At 40.2% G+C, this 16,982-nt stretch overlaps 1 protein-coding gene across 5 annotated transcripts in view; it reads right to left on the bottom strand.

Annotated features, from left to right (window-relative positions):
- SRPK2 (SRSF protein kinase 2) overlaps positions 1 to 15,834 on the bottom strand; it is a 128,563-nt gene extending 112,729 nt beyond the window's left edge. For all 5 annotated transcript variants that reach the window (XR_005955724.1, XM_041474677.1, XM_041474672.1 and 2 more), the window contains exons 1-2: positions 15,720 to 15,834; positions 15,545 to 15,629 (exon numbers count right to left, since the gene is read on the bottom strand). Coding sequence is in view for 4 of the 5 variants with exons in the window: in XM_041474677.1 (XP_041330611.1) it covers positions 15,545 to 15,629; positions 15,720 to 15,735 (101 nt within the window). In the remaining variant the exon portion in view is untranslated. The remainder of the gene's footprint in view (positions 1 to 15,544; positions 15,630 to 15,719) is intronic.
- Positions 15,835 to 16,982: the final 1,148 nt, after the last annotated feature.

Below are 16,982 nucleotides of genomic sequence, written 5' to 3'. Positions count from 1 at the left end.
TTCAATACCACTTGAAAAGCAGCACTTGAAGGAATGCTTGTGCTGTATCAACCACACCACAAATGGATCAGGAGAAATTGCATGACATAAGGACTGAGAAGCATAGTCACTGCAAAACCCTAATACACAGCAGATAAACAGAACAAAGGCAAAATATCACTCCAAGATAAATTCGTTCCTCTAGAGACTGCCTGATAAAATTATTATAAGTACTAATAAAATAAAGACTAAGTATTAAAGCAATAGACAGCACTACCTCCTCAAAACTACCCAAGGGTCACTGCAGGGATGCTGACATGCCCATTAGTGACAGAACAAAGCACTGGAAATAAACCCCAAAAAGGTAAAGCACCCAGGAAAAAAGCCTAACAAGAGCACAGCATACTACACAGATGCTTCAAAAATGCATGTGGAGTGGTACAGGCAGGATGGAGCAGGCAGACAGGAGCGCCAGTAAAACCACACTGAAGCAGAAATGTCACTGTCACCACATGCCAGCAATTTCATTATACGAATTCCCAAAGTAATAACCCAAACAGGAGCTTGAACAGTTCCTTGAGCAGGAACACCAGCAAAAGCATCTTCAATAAACATGCTGAAAAAAGATATACATATCTAAATAAAAGGACCAGAGACCTCTGATAAGACAAGCCCTGTGACATGGGATATGGTTTCTGTATGGCTTAGCTGTGCAAGTCTCTTCAGTTTTCTCTCTCACATACAAACCCAGCCTGTGTGCTGTACAATGGCACTCACACCAAAGAAGATATAATCAGCACACCCATTAATAAGTGCCTGCTTGTAACAGACAATTAAATATTACATTACTTCACCCATAGCCATAAGTAAATTAATATTGATTTTAAATTAAGTAGTTTGAAATGTTTCATGTTCACACCATTAAGGATTTGTTTCTCAGGTAACACTGATACAATCTAACTTGGAGGTTAAAACAAGTTTCATCAAGAAATAGCATGATAATAGTTCACCTTTGCAAATGTCTAACAAATATTGCAGAAATACACAAAAGAGAAAACCACATTTCCTCCCTATCCAAGCAAATACACCCAGCTGTCCTCAGTCACCAATCACCCACACCGAGTGCTTTGGAAGAACACTTCCTCTCTACAACAAGAAAATCTTGCATACAACAAGCTGTAATGTTTTCACTTTAATCAAACCTACTCCTTAGTGCCCCATTTTAGATGACAACTTGAACTGCATGTATTGGAAATTTTTTAATTGATATTGCCACCTAGTGGCTTGTTGCAACAATATTAAATAATCATAAAAGCCAGCAGGAGAACATCAACATCTACAATAATTTTCCCAAGACCCATCAAATATGGTTTTTCACCAGTACAGAAAAATCTAATTCTGCTTTCCACTCAAAACAAAGGAAATCCCCAACGACTACATACAGAATTAATCCTAAGGTAGTACATACTCCCCAAAATAAAATTATTTCTATGGCCAGAATAAAACAGCATCATAAAATCATTTGGTTTATGTTATGCAATAATGCAATATTGAAAAACTCTCCAAGCACATAACTCCAGAGGAGAAGGACCACTATGAAAAATCTATGTATAAAGTTTACTTTTTTCACTTTCTTGAACGCCAAATAGAGAAGAGGAATGTAATTCCCATCTCTCTGGTCCTCCGTTTAATGTAGGTCTGCTGCTGTGTTTCATGTCAAGATTATTTGCATACCCTAAATACAGAAATTAAAATGCAGAACAAGTCCTAATATAAGGGAAAACAACTTTCAAATTAATTCTGCTGGCAAGTGGATCTTAAGTTATATGAGAAAATCAAAACTAGACAAAAAGTTCTTAGTATGTACGCAGCTTTTCCACTGCTATTTCATATAATAATAAAATTGCTTAGGTTGGAAAATATCTTTAAGATCATCAACTGGAACCATTGACTTACATCACCATGTTCAGCACTAAACCATGTCCCTAAGCGCCACACCCACATGCCTTTTGAACACTTCCACAGGTGGCGATTCCATCACTTCACTGGGAGTCCATTCCTTTGGCCATCTGAGCACCCCTTCAGTGAAGGAACTTCTCCTAGTACCCAATCTAAGCCTCCCATGGTGCAACCTGAGGCCATTTCCTCTGGTCCTGTCACCTGTTCCCTGGGACAAGAGGCCAACCCCCCTGGCCCCAGCCTCCTGTCGGGCAGCTGTGGAGAGTGATAAGGTCACACCCGAGTCCCCTTTTCTCCAGGCTGAACACCCCCAGCTCCCTCAGCTGTTCCACATCAGACTTGTGCTCCAGACCCTTCCCCAGCTCCACTGCCCTTCTCTGGACTCTCTCCAGCCCCTCAATGTCCTTCTTGTACTGAGGGGCCCAAAACTGAACACAGGATTTGAGGTGTGTCCTCACCAGTGCCGAGTACAGGGGGACAATCCCTGCCCTGCTCCTGTGGCCACACTGCTGCTCATGCAAGCCAGGATGCCATCGGCCTTCTTGGCCAGCCTCAGCCAGGCACACACAGGCTCACTGTGATCCACACCAACACACACACAGAAAATAGTCCCACAGCTAGAGATCACCCTGCTCCTTGTTCACACTACAGCCATCTTCAGTATCTCGTGGAAGCACTGGCATTTATCATGTAGCATTAGTAAAAACTGATTGACAAGACAGTAATTTTCATACTTTCTGCTTCTACATCCCTATTTCTAATGGACAAAAAATACTTTCTTTTTACCTTGCTGCTTCAAAAACCTCCATAATTTTCATGCATCTCTGCATCCAAGCTTTTTTCACAGCACGAGGTTCAACAAGACCAATGCCAGGTCCTACAGTTTGGTCACAACAACCCCAGGCAGCACTACAGGCTTGGGGCAGAGTGGCTGGAAAGCAGCCCAGTGGAAAAGGACCTGGGGGTGCTGGTGGACAGTGGCTGAACATGAACCAGTGCAAGCTCAGGTGACCAAGAAGGCCAATAGTATTATTATAGCACAGCCCACAAATATATATATATTTACATACACATAGAGAGAGAGAGAGAGAGACTGGTTATTACTCCACATTTTTTATATATTTTATATAAAAACAATACTGATGTCATAATCAGGAAAAAAAAAAAAAGAAATAAAAAAATATTATTTTCCTTAACCTTGATGAGATACATAGACCAGGTCTTTTGCTTAAAATATCATCCTCTAAAATACTCAAAAGATCTCTCCATTATTTGCTGCCATATTTCTGATCTACTTCAGAACACTAAGTATTTCTGTAATGAAGGTAATACATTAAAAATGCATTCAAGCCCTTTCAACTATATTTTGCTAAAATGTTTATCCAATGTTTAGTCAATTCAGTGCTACATAATTCTCTCCTCTTATATCTCAAAGCCCTTAGAGTTTCTTTCATGACTGCAGGTACAAAGGTTCTATTGCAAGAAGAAATAAGAGCTTTCCAATGAGGTGCTGAATAACTACATGTTAAATGTAAAGAAAAACAAAAGCTACTCTGCAAACCACCAATATTTCAAGACAGTACTTCAACAAGATACAACCTTCACAGGTCTTTCCAAAGCTTATTTGCAAATGAGAACTTTCCCACTACCCAGATTTTCCCACTAGCTACTACTGCAGTTCTCAGCAAGGAAATAATTTAGGATAAAAATAAAACCGTTTAAGATTATATAGACTTTCTGTAAAAACAAAGCAGATTATATTGGAATCTTAAAGCTAACCCTCTTACAATTTTTCAATTGTACAGGAAGAACCCCTTCCTCTGGCAGCATCCAGGTTACCTGAATAGAGAACAGTGATTGCTGCTCACCACGGATCACACTACGCAAGGCCATGGAGCCAATAAAAATGCTGCTGCCGTTGTTTGTAATGAGCCACAGGCTTTGTGTTAAGATGAGCCTTGGGACTTTCCACGTTCTGACTGAAGATTTGGCCTGCCTGGAGATTGTTTCATCATTGAACAGCAACAACCCACTGATCAAAGGACTATTACCTACTTTTTCAGCTATTGCTTCACCTTGTACAGTTGTGCAGCGTAGCACCCATTGTTATACATATATCTGGAACTAATGTAGCAATAATAATTATTCTGTGTAAATAACATACATAATATAATAACATAATATTTAAGATGTTGAAATAAAATGCAGTATAAAGGGTTCAAGACATGGAACCACTGCAGAGGACCAGAATGTGACAGGATGATACAGAGACTTGGGCCTACAAGCACCTCACCAGTGTTCAGCTGCTGGCTGCAGAACTGCAGCCTGGGAGCTGGGCAAAACCACTCACAGAAGCAACAAAAGAACAAGCATCAAACTGTTGTGAAATACACCATTATATAGTAAATCTGGATGGCTTGACATTGATTGTAACATGGATTTACAAGGCAGCACAGAAATAACCTGCAGAACCACATAAAAATTATTCAAATGGATTTCAGAATAAGGAGTAAAAAGCTACCAACATCAAGCTCATAGACCTCTCAGCAGGGCCAGGAGGCTGATGACTGGCAATATCCCTCCCTTCTCCCAACTGAAACTATCCATCCCAGAAGGGTAGGCATGGCACCAGGGAAAGAGCAGGTACTACAAAGTTTGGGTATGTATAATTTTGTCTGTAATCAACTGGAAACAAATACTGGTATCACTGTAACTCAACTATCAATAATTATTTTGTTGGACCTCTAAGACTTTCTAGCAACGTCTCTGAAACCTGGGCTCAACAAAGCAGTGAGGAGAGACTCCAAGATTTGGAAGGGCAGATTCAGATGGATCCATTAGTAGCTATTTAACCTGCAGAGAAATACACCTCCAAGTGCATTAACAGAATACCTCAGCAGCTGGTGGGTGCAGATCATGCTGCAAACATGGGAGACAAGCAGTGAAGAACTTCAGGCTGAGAAAGCACACAGCTGGAATACTCATTAGATTCCCTTCTTCCCAGCCTCCATAAAGAAAAGAGTGAGTTCAGAATTAATTTATCATCCTGTAAATAAGACAATATGTTATTTAGAGGGGAAATAGCAAGCCATTTTATTTATACATACAAACACACAGGCATGCTCTCTTCACCTCACTAAGTCCCCATTTCCAATTTTCACAGACTTATTCAAGCATTTTGGGTGCCTGCTCACATTAAATGGAGCGCATGCACATATTTTCTCCATCAGTAAAACCCTACATTGTACATCAGTCTTTCCATCTTCTGCTGAAGTAATAGTCCCTTTACTCTGGCTCTGCCCTGCCTTCTATTTCCTTTCTCCAACCACCCCCCTTTATATTCCTGTATATCTGCTAAGACAAGGCAATGTCACTATACACTCACTGACTCTTCATTCTGATATTCTAGGTATATTCTATTTACTGACAGCAAATATGGCCTGCTTTTCACTGCTGCTGATAAAAGCCAAAATTAAATTTTATCCTGTGAAATGGGGTGAATACGTATTTAGTTCTTGATTAGGTTTTATTTCCATGTGATCTATAATAACTCCGTTTGAATGAAACCAGATCATCTTCAAAACAAGGCAGCTTACTCTGTTTTAATTCACTTGTTTATAATTGCCATTCATTGATGAGAACACCACAAGAAGAAAGGTGATAATAACTGGGCAAAGAAGAGAGAGTGGACCAATTTTTCTACTTTGTGGTTTTCAGCCTCTCATGGAACACTAAGATTACACACTTCATCCCTGCTATGAGACTAAAGGGACTTTATCTACTGAGTTTAAATGATATTTAAAGACTCCCAAATTAAGTTTCCTATGTAAAGGCAATAATTTATGTACATGCACACATAACTATTACTTATTACCGATACCAATGCAAATCAACCATGAAATATGAAGCGTAATATATTTTCTCAAAAATAAAATATTGGCAGAATTGACATAAACTGTGGAGAAAAAAAATTCATTAAGGATACAAGCACCAAAAAGCAATAAAATCTTTTGCTTAGTTCTGCAGTACTATTTTAAAGCAGCTCCTTTATTACCAATGTAAATGTCATGGCATCAACATTGATACATCACTACAGACAAAATCTGAGAAAAAGTTTGAAAAGCAGGCTCTGAGAATTAAGATTCTTCTTGCTGGATTCTTCTTGCTGGATAATGCTCTTTTGCAGCAATCATTGCTAAGTCAAACATGCCAGCATCTGGTGCACCACAGTTCAGAGTTTAACCAGTAATTTAACCATGCACAGTTTCAATTCAACTTAATACCTCGGGCTGTGAACTGTAATTAGGAAAAAGCTGGCACATATTCAGTTCCATTGCCCTTGCATATTAACATCACTATGTCTTAAAAAACATTCTGAATAAACCAACAGGACAAGCATGTTCTCTGCACTTTGCCCATCAGGTCCTGATGCTAAGATACAACTCACAGAGGTCCCATGAGGACTGGTTTGCTTTTTTAAGTTTTTGCTAACTCTTACATTATTTTCATTATTTTTGCCATAATTAAACACATACTGTATAGATTTAAGAGAGACACTGTCAATATATGTATAATGCCACTTTCTGATTTAAAATCTCAGTCAAATTCTTCTACTTAAATGCATGTCTTCCATAAAAATTCCCACTTATTGAAGAAATCAGAAGAAGTGATTTTTAGCAATCTGTACATCTCACAAATGAACGGAAAAGGTAATTATTTGCTGACACAACTTTCTGGTGTTAAAACCATCATAAAAGGACCTTCTTTTACAGTTTCATAGTTTTATTTTTAAAGTGGCTTTACTACTTGACATACTTATCTAAAAATGTTGATTGCTTTAAAGTGCAATAAAGAGCATAACAATGCAAATATGTCAAATAGTTTGATTCAGATTGATTCAACACAATTAGAAGAGTGATTTATTCCTTTTTACATGTCCTCGAGTTATCATGTTCCTTTTTCATCATTTGCAAAGGCGGAATATCAGAAAAATCCACTAAGAAAGGCCTAGAATTTTAACTATAAAATGAATTCCACTCACCAGACACTGACACATACAGTAATCCCACACATTGACATATAGAAAAAACTATAATGAAAACAGAAAAACTTTAAAAATAAATCTGTGGTTTTGCTTCTATATAGGTATTCAGCTGTAGTTTATTTTCATGTTCCTTTTAGTTGCAGCTATTAAAAATTCTCTGTTTTCACTGGCACGGCAGAGCACAAGTCAAGGATTAAGACAAGCAGCTTCTGCAGAGAAGGTACAAGTGGAAGAGAAGGGAGTCTGATCTACTTAAACTTTATCTCAAGTTTTCATAATGCTACAATTAGGACAAGATATGGCACCGTGTGAGACACAAGCTACTGAGAGTCACTCTTGAAACACAAAATTAGATCAAAATTATCATTTTTAAAGAGTAACATCTTTATTCCCAAGACAATTATTCTCATTACACGAAATTGACTTTCTGGTTTCAGAAATAAATATTAGAGAATACAAGTATACTACCTTTCAATTATAAGAACAGGATAAATAATTTTATTTCCTATACTATGTTTCTTATACAATATGTAAAAAATTAGTCTTTGTTGCAACATTTTTAGATAAACTAACCAATTCTCAATAATACTTGTTTTAGACAAATGAAGAAAAAATGGTATTGTCTATTGGAATAAATAATTTCAACCTTGTTTTTAAATGCTGTGAGAATTAGCACTGAGAATGCAACACTTAAAAGTAACTGATCCATACTAAACACCAAAGCAGTTATGTAACAGGTATCTGGTGATGTAAAATACAGTGGTAGCCTCAGAGTAGTTCTTTAAAGCTTTATCTCACATTTTAAGTCTGCTTCAGATTCACACACTGTGTTTTCACATCCTGCTTCCCCAAGAGCCTTGACTGGCTGGTGTGCCCAAATCGTGTCTGCCCACAGCAGCATTGCTGAGCTCATCACAAAGCTCCCAACTCCCAGCACTGTGCATTCCTGATTAAAGAGTGGCTCTATGAAATGCACAGTGTGGAAGCAGCTACCAAAAATCTGTGTGTCATCTTCTCAACACTGTTGACACAATCCAACTTACAAGTTACTATATAGAGAACATTTCTGGGAAACAAAAAAACAAACACTAAAATCTCTAATTAACTTTAAAAAGAGAGGCAATGCTCTGAGAGTATTTGACTGGAATGTGATTAGATGCCTAGGGACCAGCATAATGGACTTGGACATCAACATGTGCTGAGACACTGTTTTACTAATATACAAAACAGGTCATCCCAAGCAATAAACTAGCTTAAAAAAAAAAAAAAAGTCAAATGCTTTTTCAGATACTATTATCCATGAAGATGATTTTTATTCTTTTGAACCAGAACTCATAATAGTATCATGAAGCTCCTGGTTGTATCCAGGTTTCCCTGACACTTTACAACATTCACCAGGGAATAAATCCTGGCAAAAGGGATCAGTCATAATGTGCCTTCTGACACCAGGAAAAGGAACTTGAAAGAAAGCTTAAGCCTCTGATCTCCTCAGGGCTCCCTCTTTCATAAAAGTGCTGAATTGTGACTGCTGCACTAAAAAGAAAAATCATTTAATGACCCATACAGCCTCATTCTAACCCAGTCACCATGTGTTTGTTCTGTAACTCAGAGCTACCTGGCAGCAGCCAAGCAGCATGCTGATACCTGTGTGTTAGTGAAACTTGAAAGCAATGCTTCCCTTTCAATCACTCACCTTCCAACTCCATCAGTCTGCTGCTTTTGATTATGCTGCAGAAGGGTTGTGAAGCTACTGGCCATCCCTGGCACACCAAAGCCTAGCATGGCCTATAATCATCTGATTGACACTTGCACATGGCATGTTGAAATAAGCTTGAAATTCCTTAGGCATCTTGACTCTTACTTCACAGGTGAGTGAACTACTGAGCTATTACATAAGCATGAGAACTGAAACCTTAAAATAAAGCTACTTGTTCACAGCAACTGAGGAAATAATCTGAATTCTCGGATTCTCAACTTTAAAGCAATCCCAGGCTCATTTTGGCATCAAACTCAGACCTGCAGATGGCATCAAAGCCTACAGGAAAGTAGCATTTCAAGCATGCCCATTCCTTCAGTATTTTTCACTCCCTGGAAAGCCTCCTCACCCTATCATCATAACCTTCCTGTTCTTGGGCATCAAAGCTCTTCTCAAACACACCTCTACTGATTCACTGTATGCTGGGATTTAGGAGCTACTCCGGCTTCACAGCTCCTTCCTGAGACGGGTACAGAAGTGCCACACATTAGCCACCCTGTTTGGCTCCAGGCTCACAGATCCTGTCAGGCTTGTGAACACTGTCAGATGCTGCAAGTGATCCACAGAGGTGGCCTTGAAAATCTAAGGGCTGCCACAGTTATTTAGGTCAGACACATACCTAGGCCAGTATTATACCACTGGGTGCCAGAAACATATGCTTGGAGATGAGTACACAAGTGGATCACTCTGTATTAGGAATAATTTGCTTGACAGATCTTCAGCAAACAGGGGCTTGGAAAATCACAGTGCACTGACAACAGCATTCTTAAAAACTACTGATGGTTCTGGTTACCAGTCTTCTCCTTCTTAAACCCACCTGTAACTTGGACTCTACAACATATTGCAAAGCCACGTTCTGCCTCTTATAGTGTACAAAAAGAAGTTGGGTTGGGTTTTTCCCACTGGAGTCACTCTTTGAATACCATTGTTTTGTAATTAATAAAGGCAAGTTATTTCTTCTTCCCTTTCTATACCTGTCATGATTTTTTTAGGCATATCAAAATGCTTCTTAATCACCTTTACATATCTAAAATGTACTAGTCATAAATAAGGCTACCCAATATCCTCAGTCACCTTTACTACCTTCTTTGAGCAGTTTTCAGTTGCACATAATCTTTTATGAGACAGTATGATGTGAACCATGTAATCATCATAAATGTAAAACACCATTTATAAAGAAGCACAATTTATCTTAAAACATTAGCTGTCAAACATTAAAACAGCCATAAAAAAAGAGTAGGCTTTATTTATTACATATTTAGTCAAGCACCTTACTTAACTCTCAGCTGCACTTAACTGCATTCTTTTAGTGACTTTTTACTTGTATTTTAATGATTTTTATTAAGTACTTGGATTTTTTAATGATTTTAATGATGTTTTTAAAAATCTACATCCCAGTCAGTGATGAAGGAATAACACCACATACAGGTGAGCAACAACAGGAGTGTAACAAGCAGCAGACAGTTATTACACAGAGAAATTACTGGGGTGAAACATGAGACTAGAAAAAGCAGAGCAGTACAAAGGGCAGAAATATGTCCCAAGAGAGCTTTCTTTAGAAACATGAATACGAAACCAATACAATTTTAATACAGTTTGTAAACTAGTGAACAACTGATTTTAACATTGGAATTTAAGGTAAATATACCGTAGCTAGACTGCTCTGACCTTTATCACTGCAACAGGAACAGTATAGACATAACTTTTTTTCCTTAGGGATAGGAAAATATAATTGACCTCTAATGATGGAATACTCCCATTTTAGAAAACTGCAAACTAAGCATTGATAATAGCTCAAGGCAACTGAAGCCCTTGGTTCTTTTCATCTCCTATATTCAAATTATCAACTTTTAATTAACTAACTTCTGTTGAGGAAAAACAGTAAGGCACCAATACTGTCAAGAAGCATTATTTCACCAGGGTCTATTCAGTAGTTTGCCTTTAACCAAGAAGCTCAAGATAAGATTCCTTTAGCATTAACACTCAAAAAGATTTCCTTAGCAGAACATCACTTCATTATGGAGGACATCGATATAAAAGTCAAAAGTCTGCCAGCTGCTTTGCTGGACAAAACTAGAATATGTATTATTTAGACATACACACTATTTTAATCCTAGGGTTTTCCAATGTATAACTTAAAATAAAAACAGTACATGTGAAATGCAGAAAAAGTTAGTACCTTTACAGAGGTTCACTTTGAAATTTACACCACCTTTTTCAGCCAACAAGCTTGTTCAGAAAATCTTCTTTAAATTGAAAAAAATCTTCTGTGGTTATCTTAGGCTCAGATGCAGACTGCTGCAATTCTGTTCTGTTACATGTGCTTTATTATATTAGGCTTATTTTTCCAGCCACCTCTGCACATTATCAGAGATCCATCCAGACATAATAGTTTACAAAGGCAGAGTTCATCCTAAAAGGTGTATTACTGGGGAAGACAGTGAACACAAGAAGACTGCTATCAAAGCTCTGCCAGAATCAAATAGGACCATCCCTCTTACACTTACCATATGCTGTAACTGTTAACAGATTAAAAGTGAAAAATGAGATAACAAGGATGAGGATTGTCGAGAAGGGGAAAAACAAAAAGCCTTGCTAGAAAAACCAGGAAGCAAGGGTTAGCACTTCAAATATATGAAGGATGATACAAACAGTACTTTAAAGATACAAATACTGGGAACTGTAATGACAGATAGAGAGACAATTTTTTGTTTCTTCAAGTATTAATATTTTTAATTTCCTTTTTAAACAACCCAGTAAAACAATGCCCATTCCCAGAGTCCCCATAGGCAACTTGAACAGAATTAGGTATTGATTATTAAAATATAGGCTAGATTGCAAAGATATGAGTCTGGTAGAATCACAACAAAAGCAATTACTACTAAAAGAGAAGGGATCAATTACGAACACAACTGCTACATAGTTACATTTTCATTTTATCATTTAGTTTTCTTCGGTAGAGAACTGAAGTCACCTTACTCACTTTCATCAGATATTGGCATAACTTTGGGTTCTACTCTTCTGAATTTTTCCTAATCCTCCTCTTTAAAAGCTTTTAAAAATTTAACATTAGCTTCTCTGACATTCTTCAGTAAATTATCCCAAGAAGAAAATAAAAAAATTGAGGGGCAGATACAAGACCACTGCAGACTGTGGGAGTGTATGGCCACTCTCATATAGAAGGGCCAAGAGCTACATCCATAGCCTTTGGTCAGTGCCCAGAATATTCAGCCAGTGTTCATGGGAACAGGAACTACCTAACAGATGCTGCTTCTAAGAAAAAAAAACACTGAAAGAGGATGAAAAACACTGTGGTAGAGAAACAGTAACAAACAAAAGCAGCACATGACTTTTATACTTTTAAGATTCCATAATAATGTATATATCCTAAACCTGGATAGCTGTACAATACTTGTGGGTTCAAGAAGTTAGACATCTGGAAGTGCACAGTGCAGAAATCTGGCACTTCCTATATTAGCCAACACGGATGTACTGCACCCCTGCAAAGTAGTATCCCATGGTCTATATCACCTGTTCTAAAGTACTGCTTAAAAACAAAACCAAAAACCAATCTTGGTATTTGGATTTATATATTTCTATCAAAATATGCAGCATACATAATCCTCTCTCCATAGGCTCATCATCTAGATTTATTTTTTTTTTTACTTACCAAATGCTTTGGATAAAGATGTACAATTGACGTGCTGAAGAGGACAACTCTAACTGGGTATTCACTTGGGTTTTGTCACATTCACTTAGAAATAAAGTCAAGCAAAAAAATATACCCAAGGTAGAAGTTTACCCCAGTTGAAGTCTGTACTGGTCTGAACTTAAAGAGCCACCATTCTGCTGAATGCAAAAGGCAGATGTAGCTGAGGCCGTCTGTTAGCACCAAGTGAAGGACAGTAAACAGGCTTGTCTGCCTGTAAGCAAGTTTATCTCTGAACAGACTCAAGCATCTGTCAAAATCACTATTTCACACACCTCTCTCAATGCAGACCTCCGCTTTAAGGAGAAATAAATCACAGAGGACCCAAAGTACCAACTGTGATTAATCTTTTGTCCAGATGAAAAAAACCAAAATCAAGTGCTAACTTATCATAATACAGTGAGATACTCTGTTTCAGTAGCCTGGATGTTTGATTTCAAAGTAAAGCCATTCCAAGTAAATTTTATTATTACATGTAACTATAGGTATAGTCTTGACTCAAGACAAAGTGCTTTCTCTTAAAAATATGAGACACTTAGCTTCCATTTTCTTTCTTTTTTTACTCTATTCCAAAAAAAAAAAAAAAAAAAAAACACAACCAAAAAAAAAACCAAATCCAGATTCACCTCCACCAGTTCTCACTGACTTTTGGGGTCAACACTGAGCAGCTACAGGACCAATCTTACAGCCTGCTTTGGCAAATAGGGTCATAACAGACAAAAAGCTGTTCATAGTACTGCAATTTTTTTTTTTTTTTTTGTGTCATCACCTTAATACTCTTCCAACAAAAGCCTGCAAGTAAGCTACAATACGATATAACTCTCCTAGCCAATTTTACAAGAGGAATCCTGCAGTTCTCTTTGAAGCACATTGTTAACAGCAACAATGGAAGTTACTCCATAAAGCTTTGACCTGGCAGAGAAAAGTTTTTGTAAGAAGCAGTTAAAAGAAAAACTGCTTTGGATTCAAAACTAAGTCATAATTTCAGTACAGGGAACTTATCGTATAGAATCTCCACCCCTCAAATCAACATTTTAATTTGCAGATACTGTGCATTTGATGTGCATCACAGACACCATATGCCTCTAAAGTACTAGAACATGCTGTAGCAGTTGAATTTAAAGCTAGAAACAGGACCAAAGAGATACTGAAAATGTCTGATACTGGTTTTACTTTGGGGGTCTCAACCATTTGCAAGGAGACTTAAAAACTTGAAAGGAGTTTTGCTTTCATATAGAAGCATGAAAAAGAGTAGGTCATCTCCAGAGCACAGAAGTGGTATGAAGAGAAAACATACATAGCAGAAGAGAAAAGATGGCTCTTGTCAACTACAGCAAAACCACTTGTTTCATAAGGCAACTGATCAGATTGGAGCACTGCATCTGGAAATGCCGACTCAGCCAGGCAAATGGCCAGCTCCTGACTGGGCACCCTGACTTCACAGTAGCCAGTTTCTTCAGCAAACACAAAGACTACCAGTTCTGAACTTATTAAGTCTCTGTGAAAGCAAACTTTTAACAAACTCATTCAGTAAAACATCCCACTTCGCTCATCTAAGAAGGAAGGGTATTGAATGCTCTATCACCTAAGAATAGAAGTTTATTAACAACCTTGTGGTTAACACTTAACTGAAAGCTTCAAAAATAACTCTGAACCTAGAGCAACAATGAAATTTAACCTATTTCCATTTTCAACCTGGCAAAAGACAAATCCATGTAACACTACAAACTGAAGGTCTTTGGAAACAAGGGAATCAATTACTGCATATCTTGCACATAACATTTGTTTCCATTGCAGTAACTCCAAATTCAAACAACTGAAAGTATAATACAGCTTTTACACAATGCTGGAGGAAACACCACAAGTGGAACAGGATGTGAACAAAATTTAGCTGCCAAAGTCTAATCACCACTATACCAGCACCTCATCTATGTTATTTTTACCCATCCTAATGGGAAAAAAGCACTCATGCATTGTAACTAGAAAAGAAAAAAGCACACCAAACACTTTACGGTCAGAGATATATTATTATTATTATTTCTTCCAGTAGAAGTAACAAAAAGACCTTCCCCCTGAATCATTTGCCATAGCACACAGCAGCATCTCTCCCCCCCACATCTATATCCATCCATCCACCAGACACTGCTTCCCAGTGCTAAGACTAGCCAGCTAGGAGGAGAGGGGAACGAGTGACATGAGGACGTATTTCCCTGTCAGAACAAAGCAGGTAGACTGGATCCCCAAGTAACGAAAACAAAGACAAGAGCCTACTGGCAACTTAATGAGTCACCAATAAAGTTCCACTGAACAAAACACAGTGAAAGTTAGTGACACAAGCATGTAATCCTTCAAGGACAAAAAAATGAAAATAGTCCAAAGCCACAGTGTCCTAGGAAAGAATAAAGTGTGGTAAATAGAGGATGGAAGAATGTTCCTATGTGGTTCAGTGAGCAAGTATCATGAGTAAAGATCAACTGGACAGTGACAAGAACATGAAGGGCTAGCAGAAGACAAGAAGGGGAAAACAGAGAACAACTTCTGTTCTTATCTGTAGGATTAACAGACACTTAAACCAAAGAGATACTGGTATCAGCATCGTTGGCGATTAGACACATCTGGGAAGGGGGAACACTCTGATGGTACCGAGAAGGATGAAAAAAGGACCGCCTGTAGATGGGACAATGATGCAGAAAGAAACCTCGGAACAGAAAGCACTGGGAAACGGGACCACAAAGATGAGAGAACTGGAGGGAGAACCAAGAGGAACACGTGGGCTCGGCAGATGCCCGACAAACCGGGGATTCTCAGGGCCGGCGGCCGGAGTGCCGGGCGCGCTCCCACGGGGCAGCGGGCGGCCCTGCCCGAAGGATGCTGAGCCCGGAGCCCGGGCTGGGGACGGTCCCCGAGCGGCGGTGGCGACATCCCCCGTGGGCGCTGTGCCCTGCCGGGAGCCGCCGTGCGTCCCGCGGGGCCGCGCAGCCGGGACGGCCCGCGGGGGTCACGGGGCGCCGGCAGCCCCGCGCGGGGGCACGCGCGGACAGCGGAGGGGTCGCGGGGGGAGGCTCCGTCCCGGCGGGTCGGGGGTCCCCATACTCACTTTTTGTGGGCCGCCGGGTGCTTGTCCCTCCTGCCGGCCGCCGCGGACTGCTTGGGCCGCCGCCTGCGGGCCTGCAGGGCCAGCACTGCCGGGAGAAGAGAACAGCCGGGAGCCGGCGTGAGCAGCGGCGGCCGCGCAGTCCCCCCGCTCCCGCCCGCCCGGCACAGCGCGGTACCTTTGCGCGAGTTCATCGCTCCGCGCCGCTCGCTGCTCGGCGGGCGCGCCGCTGCCCGGCTCCGCTCCCGCTCCCAGCTCCGCTCCCGCTCCCGGCCCCGCCGCCAGCCGCGACCGGGCGCACCTGAGGCGGGAGCGGCCCCGCGGCCGCCGCCGAGGTGCGGCTTTGTCGGGCCGTCGAGCCAAAGGGGAGTTAATTTTGCCAAGTTTTGGGTCGTGGTGGGGGTAGCGGAGCGATCCGCGCTGTCGCTGTGGCACGTTGGGAGCTGTGGGAAGAGGCAGAGGAGAGAGGCGTCAGGCTCTCTCCACGGCAGCAGCTGGGGCCAGATCAGCTTTAGCTTGTCCCGAAACCTGTGTGGGGTGAGATGCCAGAACCAATTAACCTCGTGGCCAAATCCAGGGAAATTAGATTTCCTTAATTCTGATTCTCGCTAAGTTGTTTGATTATCATGACTGACAACTCTTGGCAATTGTTTTTGTCCTGCCAACAGCATCTTGTTGCCCGTGGTACCAGCCACTGCTCTGGTTTGGCACAGCAATGACCCAGTGAACACTGTCACTCTCACTTGAGCAGTGCTACGATTTCAGTGTTACGACTGAAATTTTGTGCCATCTATACCTTAGTGCCTGGGGCCAGCTATGAACTGGGTCATATCCAAAGCTCCAGCCTAAGAGTGAGGCTTGTCTGGGTTATCTTCACATGGCAGTAGAATTCCAAGGCATAACTGAAAGGTAACACGGGATGGTCATTAAAGTTTGTGGTAGAACTGCCTCCCTAACTATCAACACAAAGAATCCATAAGGATGAAGATCCTAAAAGCAGCTACAGTCAGGGCATTCTGAGAGTGAAGGGAACTAGCAGTAATTGCTGGTCTTAAGTAATTGGATCACTGAGATTTCATTTAGACAGAAAATTGAATCCCTAGGTCTGGTTAGTTCAGCTTAGGAGGGGAAGAGCCACAGAAGCATAAACAGACAACCCGAAAAGGAGGCACTACACTGTATAATGCTTTTTTTGTCTGACTAGAGAGCCTGGTGAACAGAAAACAATAGGACCATGAAGTTTCTAAACTGCAGCTCTCATAAGGCATCCCAGCTGCATTTCTAAATCAAAACATTTTCTGTGTCCCATCCTCCATCATAAAAGTACACAGGAAATAAACATTTTCAGAAGAAACTGCTACCGGTAATATGCAACAATGGTAGGTTACATTTCTCCCTTACTGTAGTTAGTCTTTCAGTTCAGTATGATAGGTTAGGTAAC

This window comes from Pyrgilauda ruficollis, unplaced genomic scaffold (assembly GCF_017590135.1).
Source record: "Pyrgilauda ruficollis isolate IOZ18807 unplaced genomic scaffold, ASM1759013v1 scaffold33, whole genome shotgun sequence".
NCBI lineage: Eukaryota > Metazoa > Chordata > Aves > Passeriformes > Passeridae > Pyrgilauda > Pyrgilauda ruficollis.
The sequence above is the reverse complement of the archived record's forward strand: the minus strand, read 5'-3'. Positions and strand labels throughout refer to the sequence as shown.